The 12,339-nt window shown below is 37.9% G+C and overlaps 1 protein-coding gene across 1 annotated transcript in view; it reads right to left on the reverse strand.

The window, feature by feature from the left end:
• Window positions 1-12,035, reverse strand: part of LOC101854425 (serine/threonine-protein phosphatase 6 regulatory ankyrin repeat subunit B) — a 17,204-nt gene extending 5,169 nt beyond the window's left edge. Inside the window, exons 1-8 of the mRNA XM_005102864.3 lie at window positions 11,835-12,035; window positions 8,657-8,835; window positions 7,610-7,811; window positions 6,524-6,688; window positions 5,519-5,700; window positions 2,792-2,864; window positions 2,112-2,276; window positions 573-714 (exon numbers count right to left, since the gene is read on the reverse strand). Coding sequence (XP_005102921.2) covers window positions 573-714; window positions 2,112-2,276; window positions 2,792-2,864; window positions 5,519-5,700; window positions 6,524-6,688; window positions 7,610-7,811; window positions 8,657-8,835; window positions 11,835-11,931 — 1,205 coding nt within the window. The 5' untranslated portion in view covers window positions 11,932-12,035. The remainder of the gene's footprint in view (window positions 1-572; window positions 715-2,111; window positions 2,277-2,791; window positions 2,865-5,518; window positions 5,701-6,523; window positions 6,689-7,609; window positions 7,812-8,656; window positions 8,836-11,834) is intronic.
• Window positions 12,036-12,339: the final 304 nt, after the last annotated feature.

Genomic DNA, 12,339 nt, shown 5'->3' on the forward strand with positions numbered 1-12,339 from the left:
AGACAGACAGACACACACACACACATCACCACGCACACACACATACACACATGATGTGAGGCAGCGTGGTGAAATCAGGCACTCATCAAAATAATCAAAGAGAAGAAACTGGCATTTGCCCGCAGGCTTGTGATTTTTTATCGAATATTTGTCTTTTTGGCTCAACACCTTCCTTACATTTCTGTGTGGATTTTACTGAAAAACGTTGATTAAAGGCAACAAAAAAAGTAAACTTTCCGTTTCAGGGACTCTCAAGCTAAGGAAATAACTAATCCTTAACGGCCATTTCCTCACCAATTTTACCTCTGAAATCAGGTGACCCCACCTCCTTCATTTGCAAATACCTTGACTAGTATTCAAGATAAATAAATTTTTTTTCATCCAAACCAAGAAAAATGAATGAGCTTTAAGATGATACCAATAATTCCACATGTAAAAAAATTGACAAGCGTCTGATTCCACCACGTCATGACACATAATAATATGAACACACACTCACACACACACACACACACACACACACACATACACACACAAACACACACACAAACACACACACACAATGTACTCACAGTACACTGGGTAGGGGTGAGGTGTAGGCAGTAGATGCAGCTGTGGTAATACTTCTTTCCACCGGGGCTGGTGCGTGAGCTCTCTTATACTCTTCTTGCTCAAACTTCTTAAAGCACAGCGGGCAAGTCACTTCATTGTTCACTGACAAAGATCACAGAAACAATTCTACCTACATCAGTTGCCTTAAAAACACTCTCCAAGTTATGAGTAAAGTGAAACACAGCAAAGCAATGACTGTCATTAAGTGCTGGGAAAACCAAAATAAACAGATAAACAACAAAGGGAAAAGAGAGGTCAACAAATGGAAAAGCAAAGAAGTTGGACCTGCCAGTGGCACCCTCTTATCACCCGCAAAAACACTGTCCAGATGTATGTAAACAAAATACAGAAATAAGTAGACTACAGTAGAACCAACTCTAATTGTCCAGGAGTACAACCATCTCTCATTTCCTCCAGCGTTTTATTCTCTATTGTTGTAATGGTGCTGCCCAAGACATTCATCCATCTAAAAAAAACAATTTTTCTCCTCAATAGGCTGTCTTAGACAATTTCAACTGTAAATTTGGAACACAGTGATTTACTCCTCCTGTTTACATAAAATGTGCATATCTTCAGAGAGTGATTAGTGAGAAGCATATATTTTAGAGTAGAGTATCCAAAGTATACATTATTTTGCAATACAAAGAAAGACAATATTTTTTAGAACAACTCCACTGATTTTTACTCACTTTGTAAAGCAAGGTAATTTAGAGTTACCAATTTTCTTAATGATAGTGGCGATATATTTCATAGACCAGTCATAAAGTGGTAGCTTATGGTCTCAAACTTTTTGGACAGAAAGTTCACAACACTTCACAAATATCCATTTGCCTACTTATTCATTCCAGTACAAAATTTCTGTCCCTAAGGAGCCATATCAAAGGTGCTAAGCACAAATGGACCAACTCCAAATTAGTCTAGGACCAGACTACAGTAGGTCTAATGCAAGGTCATATCAAGTGCTCATTTTTAGATGCCTTCATTCGTCATTTTTTCAAAATAGCTTATGGCGAAGTCTTACTCTAAGCTGTCGATATACGCCGTTTATATAAAGTCACACATTCAGTTTTTTAAAGTGTTTTTTTTTAAATTCATTTATTCCAACTTTGAGTTGATCGGTCTCTGATAACAGTTTTTAGGCTCTCCTGTAGAATATGCTTTCTGGCAGATGGCCCACCTGAGCCTGACAACATCGAAATAGTATGGTGACCTGTTAGATCCTGAAACACTTATATCAGCTTTCATCAGTCAACAAGAGCTATATCACTAGCATCTGATAGCAGTTAGGCACTTTGAGGTCACATATAGGACACCCGAGTTTGATTCCCAAGAGGGAAGAATTTTCATCGTTGTCTTTCTGCTGGAATGTTGTATCCCTCTCATCCCAGATTAACCCCGATAGCCAGGGTCAGAGGCCTGCATCCTAATGATCTTAACTGTGTCGATGGGGGAGAAAAAACACTAACATTAAAGAGCTATATCAGATCATGTCCACTCACCAGCCCTTTCCATCAGCAATGGATGTCCATTCTTTTTTGCTGTATCGAGAGGAGCGTCCCCTCTGATGTTGATTGCAGTCAGATCCGCGTCATGTTGTAGGCAACAGTTGAAGCAGTCAGCTTTACCACCCTCCGCAGCATAATGCGCTGGTGTGTTGCCGAAGTCTACAAGAAGAGAACCAATGCTTCATTTCTATGCCAAAACAGGACCATCCTGAAAACATATTCAATTTTCTACGAAAGTTTTGAAATTTTCGGCAGAGAATAAGTTATTGAACAACCTTGTCAAACACACAGCGCTACCATTGAGGAGAAAAGTTGGTTCTGCTGTGAGCAACAATTAATGTCTACAAGTGGGCAATAAAAATCAGGAATAGTGAATTTGTGAATGGTGGTAACAGAAGTATATTATGTCAAACAGATCATGGGTTTAATTGACATCTTCAGTATTGTGCAAGTGGTTTCCAGTTCAAGCTTCATACTCTCAAGTTTTCAAACATTGACCAAACTTTACTAAAAAATAAAATAACCCACTGAATTAAATTAAATTTAACTGCTTCTGTCCATAGCTCCCTCCACTTCCACATGCACACCCAGTTTTCACTCCTTCTCCATATTATGTCCCCTAAAAATGCACCAACAGCCATGAAGGCACTGATAACTTCCCTGTTTTCACTTACGATCAGCGAGGTTGATGTCCGCCCCTTCTTCAAGGATCCAGTGTAAAGCATTCACTGCACCAAACAAAGAAGCCTATGTATGGAAAAATCAAAACCAAAAATGTAAGCAACTATCAGAACATGAAGCACCTAGCATAATACACTGCTAATTCATGGCTAACCCTTCGTGACAGCTCCTGTACAACGTATGTCAAACATTAAGAGCCATGATACGATCCTCCCGTACAATGTACGTCCTAGAATGAAAGCCAATTTAGGAAGTCGTGTGGACCATAAGACATGCACTATGGATTTCATAGCATGGCAGCATTACAAAAGCTTTGAACTGAATTTAACTGGAGAATTGAAGAAAGATTCAAACTCTGTGTTAACGAAAATAGTATGGATCACATACATAAATCTTTCATTTTGAGAGGGACTGCTAAATGACTGAAACTACTCCTTCCTGGCTAGCAAAGAAGTGGGCGCCGCAAAAGTTGGAAAAAACTTATATCACGAAGGGGTTAAAATACATTAAATAAAACATATAAAGCACTCCATGCTCATATAAAGGTATAGAAAAAGCAAAGTATAAGCATACAAAGACATTCAAGGAACAACATAGTTTCTAACTGTGTATGTCAAAAGTAAAATCAGAAAGATATTTAAAGTTATACTTTCCAGTAAAAATTCAATGTTTGTAAACTAAGGACAAAGGAAAATTCATAATGTATGAGACACATTGACTTTTACAACACAGACTTTAAAGTAAATAAGTGCGCATAAACAGGATTATGCAAAAGAAAACCTCTCTAACATATACTATTATTGATACTACCAGGGTGAGTCAAAAAGTAATGCAAGTTCGTTTATAACTTAAAGAAAAAAGAACACACTTGCAACTATGATCCATCAAATTGAAGGGGAGCATCTGAGGATCAGATTTTTATTTTTCAACATAGTCTCCATTTCGTAAAATAGCCACTGTCCACCTTTAACAAAGTCCAACTATGTCAGCTTCGTAAAACTGAGCAGGTTGGTGGTAGATGTACAGCAGTCTTGATTTCTCCATCGTTTCAATAGTGTTGACCTGTCAATGGTTCTTTTCTAAGACCGAAAAGGTGGAAGTCTAAAGGAGCTAAATCAGGAGAATAAGTTGGGTGGGGTAGTGTTTTCCACATAAACGGGGTGATTATCTCCCTTGTTCTGGTACTCGAATGCTGGCGGGCATTGTCATGGTGAAAAAACACTCTTTCCATGATCAAATTTGGTCGGACTCATCGAATTCTCATTTTCCGTAGTTTAAATGTTTCAATGTAGGGTTCATAATTGACAGTTGCTCCTCGTGGTAAAAAGAAATCTGTAAGAAGCACGCTATGAACGTCCCAAAACACAATTGCCATGATTTTTCTGGCTGACTCCTCGGGATGATGCTTGTCTGATAAGCCTATGGACACGTTTTTCTCTTCTTCCGGTTCATTGCACATGGTATACGTCCTGACCCACCTATATACAGAGCCAAAACCTAGAGATTGGTCCTTGTAAACATTTTGAATTCAGTTTTGGATGTTTTCAGTAGATTCTCTTTCTAAAACAAGGAATTCAATCACTGCTCTCTACCTCTGACAGACCTCCAAGAGGGTAGCCATTTTGCTCTGACGTCATTTCGGCCGTAATTAAAGAAACTTAAATTTTAACAATTTGAGTTCAAAAGTATATAAGCAAGTAGCCTACTTGTGAGCTGAATTTCATTAAATTCTAGGCAAAATTGTGCAAAATAATGAATAACTTGCATTACTTTTTGACCCCCCTCGTATATGTTGCTCTGACAAATTATAAATGCTGTAATTTAAGAGCAGACACTGAAATATTAGAAGACAACTACAGACTTTATCAACACTGAGGAGACAAGTTTTGACTGCGAATTGAGTTGAAACAGAGCCAACATATCGATGGCTGGATGCATTATTCCAACAAACATCATAGTGCTATTTGGCATAAGTCAGATTCTTGCAACCAGCCAGTAGTATCATATAATGCATTTGAGGCAGTATGGTGAAATCAGGCACTCGCCAAAATAATGAAATTGAAGAAAACAGCTTTTTCCCGCAAGTTTGGCAAATTTTTATTGAATACCGTATCTTCGTGGATTTTACTGAGAAATGTTGATTAAAGACACAAAAAATGTAAATTTTCAGTTCCCAAGGACTCTCAAGCCATGGAATACATTAAATGTTGGTAGCCATTTCCTTGTTAATTTTACCTCTGAAACCGGGCGACCTCACATCCTTCAATCCAGAATATCTCGACTTCTATTCAAGATAAACGGGTATTTAAAAAAATTAAAAGCAAGAAAAATGATCAAGACTAAAGATATTGTCAATAACTCCACATGTCCAAAAACTGACAAGCGCCTGATTCCACTGTGTCCTGACACATATAGTAAAACAGTTAAAGTGTGTGTGTTTAAAGCCCTTATCAACACTATTGGGTTATTCAATAGGCAGAACTTCTGAATTCAACGTCTGTCTCCAATAGGTCCAAGCTTAATGGGTTGAGAGCCTTGAAATCTCCACAAAATGACCAGAGTTGAAGAGCTCGCAGTCTGGGATTCAAACCAAAGCCATTCATTCTGTAGTTCAGTTAATGAAGCACCCTATATAATATATATATGTAAGAGGACCAGACAAACAACTAATTCACCTGAAAGATATCTCAAACATGCACACCTTATGTTAAACATCTTACAATATGAGAGCAGGCCTTTCCTTCTCCTTGTGGAGCATCGAGAGCTGTGCCCTGTTTGACCAAGAACTTGAGGCAGTCCACCTTGTTGTACCTGGCAGCTAAGTGTGCTGCCAGATAGGTATTGGTATCTCCTACCGTTGTGTCGCAGTCCCGCTCCACAAGACATACCACAGACTCCAGACCTGGAAAAGTTCAGCTGCTTTTTGAGTTTGAGTTTTGGATGATTCAGTAAGACACTGCTGACATTGCTATATAAAAATAATGTAAGTCAATCACCGAAAGAAACTGAACAGTATGTAACATATTTCCCGCAGGAGATGACAATGTGCTGCGGAAGGCATAAAATCTTTCATATAACTTGCACATGAACGTAAAAGTAGGGAAAATTTCAAGAATATTGGCTCTGGCTGAAGGTTTGAGAGAATTGGAAATTCATATCTTTCTCTAGTTTAATCTTCACTAATAAAATAAAATCAATTCTTTAAACTGCACCACTTCATACTGCAGGGAGCTGTCACTGTGCAGACAAGTAAAGGTAGAGTAAGAAAAGGCATGTGCTCAGGTCGATAAGGTAAACTGTTTGTTTTTCATTCTACAAGTTCTGTTATCATACAACCAACATCTGCATAGCTTTGGAAATAAGGTCTAATGTATATCTAAGCTGTTGCAAGGAAAATGAACAGCTCCATTTGACTTTTTCTTCCAAGGTGAGTACAATTTATCGGAGTTACTAATTTTTTTTGCAGAAGTGGTATTGTCATGGTTCTGCAATAATGAAATATAATCATTTTGTAATTCCCCTCTTCATGGTACATCATTTAATATCAAAATTTTTCAAAAGTGTCTGGGGTATCCTAAATTACACATTGATTTTTTATGGAAATAATGTCTTATAAAACAACAAACCATGATTTCTCCATTATCTCGAATGGGCAAAAAATGAGTTAGACCATATTGGCAGCACCATGAAGATATGAACTTGAAGCAAATGAGTGTTTCCCAGACCTCCATACTGAGCAGCGTAGTGTAGAGGTGTCCGTCCCAGCTCACACTGACAGTCCAGATCCACGCTGTGGTCAAACAAGAGCTGTAAGATCTGAACATGGTTCCTTGTGGCTGCCAGATGGGCAGGTTGTCTTCCTTTATGATCTTCGGCAATCAGATTCGCACCTGAAGGAGGAATGTGTGCACAAGTATAAAATTTGTTTAAAGAAGTCCTAAAACATGATAAAACTATATTAAATTTTTTAAAGAAAGTCTCGGAATTCCAATTTATATCATTGTCTTAGATGCTATAAATCATCACACAATAAGGCTTATCAGTATCAGTGATATAGTGACTTATTTACAAAGACAGAAAATTATATAAAAAGCAGAAGCAAGACTGAAATCTGGACAAAACAGCTTGTGTCCTCTAACCTGACAAGATTATCTACATATTCGTAAGAAAGTCAATCATTGGGGGAGGAGTTTCATGAAAAAATTGTATATCTTTCATCTCCAAATTTGTCTTTGAGCATGTTGAAGTCCCCCCTATGTCTCATATAATTTACAGCAGCTTGAACAATCTTGTACTTTGAGCAATTAATACTTGGACGGAAAGCAAATGTTAATTTGAATCTGCTTGATCTCAGGCTACAGATTGGCTGTAAGAATTATTTCCATACATTTAAAGCAATATTCATCAAGCAACATGAGAGTGTCACCGCTCCACTGACTTGAACAAATGCACAAAATCATCTTTTCAAAGATTTGAACAGAAAGCCTGAAATAAGGTTTCTGCTTCATATTCGAGCCTTTTATGTCTATCCTCTCTAAGCTTGCAGGAACCAAGAATTGACATGTTGTCAATATTTTGACTTAGCTTTTCAATAATTTTAGATTTTCATGTGAAAAATATTTTTATAAAGGCAAGTTTATAATACAGACAACAAAAAGCGGACTATACATTTTTTTTCAGACTAGCAGTGCAATGCCAAGAAGATAACAAATTGAAAAGTGCATAAATCCTTATTTTGAGCAGAGATATGCACTATAGCAATGCAAGCTATAATCGATATTATCATAATTATTAGTTGAAGATCAATTCACCATTTTCTATCAAGACTTTCAGACTCTCCTCTTCTCCGTTAAATGCAGCCAGGTGAGCAGCCGTCTGTCCATCTTTATCAGAGACATTGATGTCTGACATGACGTCCACCAAAAGCTCAACACAATCCAAGTGGCCTCCGATACAAGCCTCATGTAGAGGGACACGCTGACTGCTACTCTTCAACATTGGATCTGCTCCTCCCTGAAATATAGACATTTAAGGGAACATACAAGTCAAATGTTAATACATTCAAAACACATGGTAGCAAGCTTAAAAATAATTCGCTTTTTGATAGGGAGCCAAATAAACTCTCTCAAAATGGGTGTTATCTTTTTCCTCATTACTAATCAGGCACTTGATGATGATGTTATTATTTTTTTTCACCACTATTAATTATAGAAAGAAAACTTTATCATTTCTCTAGTAAACATTTAAACATCAACAACATTTCGCTTGATCAAAAGGGTACTGCAGCTGATAAACACAATAATATGCACTACAATTTTTCAAGGAAAGCTCTGAAAGCCAACTTTCTCTGTCCAGATGCTTAACATGTCAGCTTAGCACACAAAAAAGACTGAGCAGCAGCAGGAATGCAGTGCCATATATGGCATACTTTATGACACAGTCAAAATTGTTATATTAATCCCAAAACTGTTAATAGAGATTTGGTCATCAACTGATTGACCGTATAAAAAACTTGAAAGCTCTGGCACTTAGTTAATTTTCTTAGATATAAAATATATGGCTTAATTATTGTGTCTTTTGTGTGATGGTGGGAATATCGGCAGAAACACCTGTAAGGCATAAAGACAAGTGCTTACCGTAGCTGTATGGTAAAGGAACAAAAATAAAATCAATAATCGTCATTTGACAAATTTCCCCCTTCTTCATAATACAGCAATGATAGGCAGCTATCGTCTTTGGTTGTGTAGGAGTTGTCCCTCATCTCTCACACAACAAACAAATCAAAGCAAGTCTGGACTATTACAACAGTCACTTTTTTTCTGTAATTAATTAAGCTATGAAACTAAAAATGATTTTACCTTCAAGAGCTCAGCAAGAACGTATGTCTGTCCATATGTTGCAGCAAGAGATAAGGCACTCCTTCCGAAACCTTCCCTTGTTGCTGTGAGATTTGGGGCAATGTGCTGGTCTTCCAACAGCTCACGAACTTTGAGGGCATCACCCTGCTCCGTGGCTGTCATGAAAATATCTTTCACCTCTGAAAATTAACAGAATAATAATAATCCGGTTGCATGTAAGTTAAGATACCAAAATAATATAATGGTTGATATAGTGAAACTGAGAGGGAAAAATGCATATGTGAGGCAGCATGGTGAAATCAGGCACTCGTTAAAATACAGAACTTGGAGAAACAGGCTATTTTCAACCAGTTTGGAAATTTTTATCGAATTTTTATTTTTAGGCTCAACCTCTTTTAAGTCCAAATTAAAACCACATTTCCGTGTGAATTATACTAAATAAAACATTGATTAAAGGCACAAAAATGTCATTTTTCTGTTTTCAAGGACTCTTTAGCTATTGGAGTTAATTTCGCCACTGAAACCAGGTGACCGCACGTCCTTCAATTGCAAATATCTTGAGTTCTATTTAAGACAGATAGATATTTATTTCATCTGAAGCAAGGCAAATAAATCAGCTTTCAGATGCTACCAATAACTCCACATGTCCAAAAATTGACGAGCACCTAATTCCACTGCGTCCTGACACATAATAATATGTGTAAATGTAAATATGTTAGCAAGATAACAGACAGCAAAGCCAGAAGTGCTAATATTTTATTGACACATGTGATCGGGGAGCTCAGAGAAAATCCACCAGAAAGTGCAGAGTTATAAGTGAGGTATTAACAAAATAGTTCGAAAAAACTTTTCTTCTTCCATGATACCAAGTACGAGGGCTGTCCCAGGAAAACTGGAATTTGGCTGTAATTTGAAAAGTATTCAATATTTTCACATTCTGTAAACGCACATTTGTAAAACAATCATTTGGGAATTTCCAGATTGAGCACCATGAGCATCGCAAAAACCAAACGAACACAGCAGTTCTCCAAAGATGGCTACCCCCTTGAAAAATTGGTCAAGGTTAGAAGTGAGGTCTGTCATTCGGTTTCAGACCACAAAAGGTCTCAAACCTACAGAAATACACACTGAAATAAAGTCAGTTTACGGGGAAAAAGTAATGGCAAAGTCACAGGTATATGAGTGGTGTAGTAAGTTCAAAGCTGGGCATACGGATGTCAATGCCAAAGTTCACCCAGGACCTTGTTTTTCTGCCAAGACTGAGGAAAACAAGAGTCACGTTAACGAACTCATTCAAACAGACAACCGCCTTAAAATTCGCGAAATTTCTGAGTTGCTAAACATTTCAAAGTCGACTGTCCATAGGATAGTGAGCTGCACTATCGAAAGGTCTCTGCTCGATGGGTCCCAAAAGAGCTGACAGCTGACCACAAGACGCAACGTGTTGAAGTGTCTCAGGCTTTGTTGAATCGTTGTCGCCAAGCTGTCACGGGAGTCATGAACACATCTGGAGACCTCCAACAATACGATGAAGCATTCTTGAGAAGTATTATTACAGGTGATGAGACTTGTATACACCACATGACCCCTGAGACAAAGAGGGATTCCTAGGTTTGGAAGCACACATCTTCACTGCCCCCGAAAAAGCTTAAAGTTCAGCCATCGGTGAAGAAACTCATGGCCACAGTTTTCCGGGATGCTAAGGGTGTTCTGCTTCTTGACATTCTGGAACCAGCATAAAATGTTAATGCTTACAGATACAGCCAGACTCTTGATAAGTTGAGAGTGAGAGAGGTTGTGCGCCGAAAAAGACCAGGCCGGTTGTCCAGAGGGGTCATTTTGCAGCATGAAACCGCAAACGCTACTAAAGACTGGATCCAAAGGTCCGGCTGGGAAGTTCCGCCATATCCCCCTCACAGTCCTGACTTGGCCCCGTCAGATTATAATCTTTTTGGACCAACGAAACACCATATTTCTGGATAGCGATTCACCGACGATGAAGACCTCGAGGAAGTAGTGAAAGATTGGTTGAAATCCCTTGATGAAAAATTCTTCAGGGAGGGTATCTTCTCCCTGATCCAGCGATGGGACGGTAATTACATTGAGAAATAAAGCACATGTTGAGGTATGATGTTTAACACTTTTATTATAATAGGACAAACATTGTTGCTTTTATGGACCTTTTCGGGTTTTCCGTGGGACAGCCCTCGTATAATGAAACATGGAGGGATATTTTTTAGAAGTTAAAAAAGTATTTCAAAAACTTTATTCAAAAGAATTTTCGCTAAAAAACCCATTCTAATTCTAAATTTCACAATTGGCAGAAACATTTGATCTAGTTTAAACTCCTCGACATCTATATTTAAGCAAATCTACTGTAACATACCAAACAAACAAAAAGAAATAAATCTCTGACTTTCAAAGAAAATCCAAAGTAAGACTTTACAAAGAGTAACAAGAGAACAATTTTCTAAATGGATTAGGAATACTTGTCCTACCTATCTCCAGGCGTATTTACGGCAATTTTAGCTCGCTTTATTGTCTTTGCGTTTACTTACCGTGTTTCAATTTCAAGCATCAGCGTTCTTACTGTTCTGAGCATCAACAATCTGCGATCTTCTATCACCAGAGCATGGCTGATGCGCTGCAGTTAGTCGCAAGTGTGAAATTTTATCATGCGAAACACATCGATGCACAGATACAACATGTCGTTCTATGCGGTATCTCCAAAGATCGTGTACTGTGTAGTGTAGTAGAGAATCTTTGGTAACTCCATGGCCTTATAAAAATAGTCTGTGGGTATCCCAGGAAAAGATGACATCAGAGTACTAAAATAAGCAGCTAATCAGGAAGATGCGTCGTTCTACGTTTAGTCGCATGTCAGACAGACAGACAGACAGACAGACAGACAGTCAGGCAGGCAGACAGACAGACAGACAGGCAGGCAGACAGAGATTGGGGGGGGGGGGGGCGAAAAAACAATTTAGGCTTAACAAAAAATTAAACTAGGAAAGTCTCAGAAGTCTAAGAACTTATTCACGGCTAAAAAGGCTGAGATTTGAGACGGGAATTAAGAGCAGAAAGAATGTGGTGAGCAGATTAAAGCATACAAATTTAAGGGGTTGTATGACATTCTAATGTTCATTAGATATTTTTTCTTTGACTGGCTAAAACAGACCCTCATTTTGTGACTTCTGGGATTCCCTCGTTTCAATGTTTTGGCGACTGTTTCGTCTGCTGCTTTGAGTTGAATTGTCCGCCATGTTGTTTATCATTGACGGGATTAGAAGACGTAAAGTCGTAATGGTTTCCAAGCAATTGGTATTTGGGAAACTAGAAACTATTTATAGGCTTTTGTAATTCAAGGTGTTAATTATTATATTTTATTATCGATGGATATATTAATTATAGATTCTAATACAAAATTTCAGAAACATTGTCCTCATCACTCCTCTTTTTTAACAGCCAGTACATGGATGAAGGCAGGCTATTTCATATTTTTGCAGCAGTATCGAAAAAAATCTCTTGCTCGATTCTTTTTCGGTCTTTCTGACTTTATGGGCAAAACTCCTCTTTTGCAAATGGGTTCACCCCTCTAACTAAAACTGAAATTTATTAGCATTTTTTCCATTAACTTAGATTCAATTGTTTATTAGAAAGAATCTGATGAATTTTGCAAAACT

The sequence above is a fragment of the Aplysia californica genome, unplaced genomic scaffold (genome assembly GCF_000002075.1).
Source record: "Aplysia californica isolate F4 #8 unplaced genomic scaffold, AplCal3.0 scaffold00345, whole genome shotgun sequence".
Lineage (NCBI taxonomy): Eukaryota > Metazoa > Mollusca > Gastropoda > Aplysiida > Aplysiidae > Aplysia > Aplysia californica.